This window comes from Microtus ochrogaster, chromosome 15, assembly GCF_000317375.1.
Source record: "Microtus ochrogaster isolate Prairie Vole_2 chromosome 15, MicOch1.0, whole genome shotgun sequence".
Classification (NCBI taxonomy): Eukaryota; Metazoa; Chordata; class Mammalia; order Rodentia; family Cricetidae; genus Microtus; species Microtus ochrogaster.
The window spans coordinates 22,093,995-22,101,490 of NC_022017.1; the positions used below are offsets into that span (position 1 = coordinate 22,093,995).

Below are 7,496 nucleotides of genomic sequence, written 5' to 3' on the forward strand. Positions count from 1 at the left end.
TTGTCCTGAGCAGTGGGGGCTGGGGCCACCCTCAGGTTCTCTGGCTAGGCTCCAGAAATGAGAATGGCTCCCAGAGGGGAAATTGGTGCCAAGGATGGCCTGGGGCTTGGGCGAAGTCTTGGGAGAGGGACAAGGCTTGGAGCTGTTTCCTTGGCCCCCTACTGTGCCCCGGGATTCACAGTAGATACTTTTAGTAGTTCATACTTCATTAATTTATTTTAGGTTAGCTGACAATTTTTGTTTTGTTGTTTCTTCACAGGGTTTCTCTGTATAGCTCTGGCTGTCCTGGAACTCTGTAGATCAGGCTGGCCTCTAACTCAGAGATCCACCTGCCTCTGCTCCCTAAGTGCCGGAATTAAAGACATGTGCCACCACTGCCCATCTTATTTCGTTTGTTTTTTGGGGGGGCTTTTTTTTTCAAGACAGGGTTTTTCTGTAGCTTTGGAGCCTGTCCTAGAACTAGCTCTTGTAGACCAGGCTGGCCTCGAACTCACAGATCTGTCTGCTTCTGCCTCACGAGTGCTGGGATTAAAGGCGTGCACCATGACGCCTGGCTCCATGTTCACTTCTAAATGTGACTAAAAGTAGGGCCTACAGCAGTGTTTCTCAACCTTCCTAATGCTGAGACTCAAGAGTTTCTCATGTTACGGTGACCCCCCCAACACAAAATTATTTTCGTTGCTACTTCATAACTAATTTTACTACTGTTATAAAACGTAATGTAAATAAATATCTGTTTTCTGATGGTCTTAGGTGATCCCTAAGGGGTCGAGACCCACATATTGAGAACCGCTGTCCTTGAGTAACACATAATCGTGAGGCCTTACTGCACATGAGAGCATCCACCTTGGACACCAGGAAAAGGGAGTTTTCTGTGTTTGGTGACAAACAACTTGCACCTGGGTGGCAGATTTGCGGAGACATCTTGTACTAATGCCCTGAGAAAGTCAGGACTGGGTGCCTTTCGTGGGTGCCAAGTGATGTGGGTGCTTCATTCGAAGAAAAAAAAAAAATACCCAGTATCAAAAAGTTATCCATCTGGGGACCAAACCTTGTGGCCACAACCATGGTGCTGCTGCTGTCCCTGGTCCTGACTGGCCTCCGGGAGCTCACCTCTTCCAGGAACTTCTAGACCCAGGTTAGGGTAAGAGGCGGGGTAGATAGGTCTCCTGAAGGCTGTCGCCAAGGTAAGTCTACTAGGAGGTGAACCAGTAATGCTAAACGGAGGCGTCCTCCTCGTCCAGGCCACAACGCTCCTCCCACAGTGGGGACCTGGGTTAACGCCACGGCGCTGTTCTTTAACCTAGAGCCTTTAGTTTTTACGTGGTTAGTGTTTTTTGTTCTGAAAGTATTCTTGCCATGTGCTGTAGCTCGCTTTTGACAATTTCATCTCATTTCTGAATAAGGAGTCTGAGCTGGGACCTGGGGAAGGGCGGGGAGAGCGTGTGGCAGAAGGTGAAGGGAAATACAAGCAAGGGGTCTGCTCGTCACCCCCACGGGAGGGAAGACGGCTTTCTCCTTTGTCGCCGTCTCCGAGGGGCAGGAAGCTGGCGTGTCTGTCTCTGGAAAAACCCCCCTCCACCTTCCCCTCCCATCCTGCCCCCCACCCCCCCCCCGCTACCCCGCCTCCGGTCGCCTGGCTGGGGAAATCCGCCCGGCCTCGGCCCCGCCCCGCCGCCCCGCCCTGCTGCGCCGCAGCCCCCCACCCCCCACCCGGCTTTGCTCAGCGGAGCTCACGCCTGCTGGGCGTGGGGCGCGGGCCGGGTGCTGCGCGGGGTTCCGGGGCAACTCGCTCCTGCTGCCGCTGCGGATATGTCGGGTCCGCGCGCGGGATTCTACCGGCAAGAGCTGAACAAAACAGTATGGGAGGTGCCGCAGCGGCTGCAGAGCCTACGCCCGGTGGGCTCCGGCGCCTACGGCTCGGTCTGGTAGGGGCCGGCGAGGATCTGGTGGGAGCTGGGCGGGAAAATGTGCGCGACCCTCCAGCGCGACGTGGGGTTCCCGGCGTGGGGAGGGGCCTCGCCCTGCCTCCGCCCCCGGCCGGCACGCTTCCGAAGAATGAATGGGGGGAAGGGGACACGGTGGAAACTTTCCTACTAGATTCCACTCGTGGCAGGGAGGGGGGTCCTCTAACGTGCCCCCATCTCTAATTCCTAGTTTCCCCCACTAAGGCCGAATCCCGCGGTGTCACAGCTGGCGGGAGAGCAAGTCTCTGGGGGCCTCTAAATGGAGCAGCCATCAGGGTTATTTGGGGCAGAGTCTAAGTAGTTTCAGGATCTAACATGCCCCCAGACCCGAGTATTTGAAAAGGAGGCACCCAGTATGGCGAGGAGACCTCTCTTCTTCGGAAGGCATCAAACTGGGACAGTAGATCCTACCCCCTTCTCCAGTATCCCAGGAGTCTCAGACGGAGGCTTGAGCAGAAATCAGACATCTTACCCTCCTGTCTACACCCTACCCCAGTTTACCCAACAAAGGATCTCGGGATGTAGCCCCACAGCTAGGGCTTGAGGACCAGGGGTTAGAGTCTTGATGGGGCAGAGTTCGGGTTGGCTGAAGCCAGCTAGCTCTCAGGCACCCGGGACTGAAGAATGGGTGCAGATAGTCCGTGTTGACAAGCTGGTCAAAGGGTGTGGACATTGGGAATGGGGGCTGAGGCTCAAATCTTGGATCTTGTGCTGTCATTGGCCTGTCACCAGAAGCCTGTGTCAAATCTCTGACGGCAGGGCTGCTGATGACATCTTATAGACTCTTTAACATAAAGGAAACCAGTCCTGCTTTACCGGGCCCATAGTGAGCTGGGTAGCGAGATTGCACCCCATGTCTGTAGCCTGTAATCCCAGCACTCTGAGATGGATAAGCTTGTTCTCCATTAACACTTTATCTTCTTCTTGCTTCTTTCTCCCGGGTGTACCCCCCTCCACAGTGAGTAGAAACAGGATACCTCCCAAAATAACCAAGGAGCAGAACAGAGGAAAAGATAAGACAGGTTGTGTCTGGGATGCTTATGGGCTCAGCAAATAGAGGATGAAGTTACACACAATCCCGTTAAAAAAATAATACAATAAATTAGAGGGAGGGAGGGAGGGGAGGAGAGAGAGGGAAGGAAGGGGAGAGAGGGAGAAGATTGGGTGGGTGGGGAGAGAGCTGGTGAAGACTGCTTGCAGAGGGCTTGGACACTGACTCAGATGGAGTCGTCCCGGATTGGCTGTTTAGGAGTTACTGGGAGATAGCCAACTTTCCCAAGTGAGTCCCAGGTCGGGCTCTACTGATCTGTGACCTGGGTTTGTTCAGTTGCACTATTGAGGTTGGTGGTAGGATGCCAGCTCTTTGTAACTCAATTGTTCAGATGCGGTGGAGCAAGAGGATCTGCTGCTCTGGTGGCCACTCCCTTCGCACCTCATCCCAGGAGTTATTTAGACATTTTGCTTATCGCAGGGAGCCAACTATTCTCTGCTACTTTTTAGTCCCATGAACATCCCAGACCCACCATGTCCTGTCCTTGCCTTCCCTCATCTTGTGGAATGGGTGGAATCCTGTCTCCACTCACCGCAGGGAAGGGTACACCCTGGGATGAAGAGACTCAAGAGCGAGAGACTAAAGCCAGCTGGGCTCCTTCAGTGAGTTCACAGCTGCTCCAGTCTTGAGGGCGGTGGGACCAGAACTTGGGGGAAAGCTCTATGACCACAGCTCCTGATCATCCTGGTCTAGGTCCCACCAATCTAGAGGACATATCCTCATTTGCTCATTTAAGGCTCTCCAGTGAAGGACAAAAGGATGAAGAGGAGCTGGGTGGTGGTGCAGACTTTTAATCCCGGCACTCAGGAGGCAGAGGCAGGCGGATCTCTGTGAGTTCACAGTCAGCCTGGTCTACAGAGAGAGAGCCAGAGCAGCCAGGGCTACATAGAGAAACCCTATCTCCAGAAACCAAAACCAAAACAAACTAACATAAAAGGGTACAGAGGTGGAGGGTTCTCCAGTCTCTGGGGAGTGGTAGTGGACCAGAGACCCCCCCCAACCCACTCGAGATGAATGTTCCCTTCCACCCAGTTATAAATTGTTGGGGGGGGGCTTTTTTTTGTGAGACAGCATTTCACCAGGTAGTCTTGAACGCATCTCAAATCTCTTGCGTCAGTCTCCCCAAGAGCTGGGATTACAGGCATGAACCACCGCGTCCAACTTCACTTATAAATTAGGATGCAATAAACATCTCTTCCTTCAGCAATCTGATGTGCAGAGGCATGGGGGTGGGGAGTCATGGCTTGGAAGGTAAGCCTCCCTTGTTCTTGGCGTCAGTTAGGAAGGAGAGCTGCTTGCTTAGGGAGTGTCCGTGGGCATAGTTGTAGTCTTTTCCAGGCAGCGGCCTCGTTCTGAGTGGAGGCTTAGGTTTGGGCTAGAATCACGAGAGAAAAGATTGGAAAAAAAAGGGGGGGTCTCCTAAGGGAGGTCCAAGAGGGGCAGCGGGGAGAGCAGGCAGGGACAGGCTTCCTAGGTCTTGGGACCAGCAGCGGAGGCTTGCTCTCCTGCACTCCGGCGCAGGGTGGACTCAGGCCAGGCGCTCGCACTCGCCCACCTTGCAGCTCGGCCTACGACGCGCGTCTGCGCCAGAAGGTGGCTGTGAAGAAGCTGTCTCGGCCTTTCCAATCGCTGATCCACGCGAGGAGGACTTACCGGGAGCTGCGCCTACTCAAACACCTGAAGCACGAGAACGTGAGACGGCGGGCCAGTGGTGTAGGGATTGAACAACGGACACCGCCCGGTGGGGGCGGGAGCGAGTTGGGCGGGGCCTTTTGGGGGTACGCCTCCATATGGGCGGGGCCCTGACCTGTCGGGCGTTGCCGACAGCTGTGTGGTGGTCCGTTCTCTTGGGTCCCTGACCAGGTCATAGGGCTCCTGGACGTCTTCACGCCGGCTACATCCATCGAGGATTTCAGCGAAGTGTGAGCGGCCTGGGCAGGCGTGGCGGTGGCCTTGGGAGCTTAGTCTGGAAGGGGGTAGCGAGACACTGTCCTAACTCCTGACCCTGGCACAGGTACCTGGTGACCACCCTGATGGGCGCTGACCTGAATAACATCGTCAAGTGTCAGGCACTGAGTGATGAGCATGTTCAGTTCCTCGTCTATCAGCTGCTGCGTGGGCTGAAGGTGGGGCGCGTGGGCTCTAGGGTTCCCTCGAACGCCCTGGGTTGGGGCAGACCGGGTTGGAGCCTGGGCTCAGCCGGTCTGCCCTCCCCTGCAGTATATCCACTCGGCAGGCATCATCCACAGGGTAGGTGCAGCTGTGGGAGAGGGCGAGGGTCAGACACTACTCGGGCTCATAGCTACCACACTCACACCAGGTCCACCCTGCAGGACCTGAAGCCCAGCAATGTAGCGGTGAATGAGGACTGCGAGCTTCGGGTAAGGAGGATGGGGTGTGAACAGTGGGGATGCAAAGAGAAGTAGGTGTCGTGTGTTACATAACACCTGTGGTCCCCCAGATCCTGGACTTCGGGCTAGCGCGCCAGGCTGATGAGGAGATGACCGGATATGTGGCCACACGTTGGTACCGGGCGCCAGAGATCATGTTGAACTGGATGCACTACAACCAGACAGGTGCTGTCGATCGTCAACAGTCGCCTTGTCCTATAAGGGTGGGCAGACAGTGCTCACACCAATGTTGACGGAAGGTGACAAACCTGTGGGCATAGGGAGAAGAGCATGCCTGGAGCTCTGAGTAAGGGGCAAGGGCTTGGTGGGACCAGCTTTTAGAAAGGCCTATAGATTGGTGGGTGTCCCCACACCTCTTCTCAGGGTAGGGTACAGAATAAGGGCACCACTGGCTTCTTTGGTCCTGGCTTTGATGAGGGGTCACTGGGCAGACTTCTCCACAGCTCCACAGGAAGGCTTTGGGTGGTGGCATACTGATAGAGTCTCCTTATTCTCCCCCAACAGTGGACATCTGGTCTGTGGGCTGCATCATGGCTGAGTTGCTCCAAGGGAAGGCCCTCTTTCCTGGAAATGACTGTATCCTTGGGGAGCAGGGTCAAGCTGGGGTCCCATTCTACAGGGTAGGGGTGGTCTCCAGCCCTTTTTCGAAGTCTTGCTTCTTATGCTATGACACGTGGGGCTCCCTGTCCGGAGCCACGGCGCCACAGTGTACTAGGGGCTGGGGATGGAAAGGCTTGGCCTCCAGGTGTTTCCTGAGCTAGGCAGACATCGACCAGCTGAAGCGAATCATGGAGGTGGTGGGCACACCCAGCCCTGAGGTTCTGGCAAAGATATCCTCAGAGCATGTAAGTTAGTGACCATCCACCCATCCATCCGTTTGTTCTGCTGACCAAGCACCAGCCAATGTTGGGGAGGTGGTGGTATGCAGATAAATGGGCAACATATCAGAGACATGGACAGAGCAGGATAGAGCTTGTACTAGAAACTCAACCCCTTCAGGGTAAAGCAGGAGAATCAGGAGGACATTCCAGGTAGGAGAGACAGTGAAAACCAACCGACCAACACTGACAAAACTCCTCTAGCTATAAACGGTAGAGGCAGGCGAGAGCAGAGAAAGCTTAGAACATTTGGCTTCTGCAGACATCATTAGAAGCCAAAAGGAGGTCTGGAGTCCCTAGACATTTTTGTTGTTTTGTTTTGGGAGACAGGGTTTCTCTGTGTAGCCCTGGGTGTTTTAAAACTTGCTCTGTAGACCAGACTGGCCTTGAACTCAGAGATCTGCCTGCCTCTGCCTCCAGAGTGCTGGAATTAAAGGCGTGCACCTCTACTACCCAGCTAGGGAGCCCCCAGACTTCGAGAGCAAGACTCTGGCTTGCTGGCGCACCTGCCAGGCCTGTTGGAATGAATGCATCAGGGCCGTCTCCTGAAGCCTTCTGTTCAGTTTGGGGCCATGGAAATCGAGGGTAGTTAGCCCTCCAAGCCCTTCTTATGTGTCCCCAGGCTCGGACATACATCCAGTCTCTGCCCCCTATGCCCCAGAAGGATCTCAGCAGTGTCTTCCATGGAGCCAACCCTCTGGGTGAGGACTGGTCCTGGGTCTCGGTTGGGCTTCAGATCCAGGACTGGATGTAGTGTTGACCCTCGTTCCTCTAGCTGTAGACCTCCTTGGAAGGATGCTGGTGCTGGACAGTGACCAAAGGGTCAGTGCAGCTGAAGCCTTGGCTCATGCGTACTTCAGCCAGTACCATGACCCTGACGACGAGCCAGAGGCTGAGCCCTATGATGAAAGTGTCGAGGCCAAGGAGCGCACCCTGGAGGAGTGGAAGGGTGAGCACGGGGCGAGGGGCATGGGAGAGGGAGCAGCCCAAGAAGTCTGTGGGTTGCATTTTCTCAGAGCAAGAGTTTATGTTTCATGCAAGAAACTCCCCCAGAGCCGGGCGGTGATGGCGCACGCCCTTAATCCCAGCATTCGGGAGGCAGAGGCAGGTGGATCTCTGTGAGTTCGAGACCAGCCTGGTCTACAGAGCTAGTTCCAGGACAGGCTCCAAAAAACCACAGAAAAACCCT

At 55.1% G+C, this 7,496-nt stretch overlaps 1 protein-coding gene across 2 annotated transcripts in view; it reads left to right on the forward strand.

Annotated features, from left to right (window-relative positions):
• Positions 1 to 1,629: 1,629 nt before the first annotated feature.
• Positions 1,630 to 7,496, forward strand: part of Mapk11 (mitogen-activated protein kinase 11) — a 7,486-nt gene continuing 1,619 nt past the window's right edge. Inside the window, exons 1-11 of one of the 2 annotated variants that reach the window (XM_026782808.1) lie at positions 1,630 to 1,928; positions 4,581 to 4,710; positions 4,882 to 4,940; positions 5,033 to 5,144; positions 5,218 to 5,268; positions 5,352 to 5,399; positions 5,480 to 5,594; positions 5,934 to 6,005; positions 6,195 to 6,274; positions 6,930 to 7,008; positions 7,083 to 7,256. In XM_026782808.1, coding sequence (XP_026638609.1) covers positions 1,813 to 1,928; positions 4,581 to 4,710; positions 4,882 to 4,940; positions 5,033 to 5,144; positions 5,218 to 5,268; positions 5,352 to 5,399; positions 5,480 to 5,594; positions 5,934 to 6,005; positions 6,195 to 6,274; positions 6,930 to 7,008; positions 7,083 to 7,256 — 1,036 coding nt within the window. In that variant the 5' untranslated portion in view covers positions 1,630 to 1,812. The remainder of the gene's footprint in view (positions 1,929 to 4,580; positions 4,711 to 4,881; positions 4,941 to 5,032; positions 5,145 to 5,217; positions 5,269 to 5,351; positions 5,400 to 5,479; positions 5,595 to 5,933; positions 6,006 to 6,194; positions 6,275 to 6,929; positions 7,009 to 7,082; positions 7,257 to 7,496) is intronic. The other variant, XM_005354360.2, reaches the window with a different exon arrangement.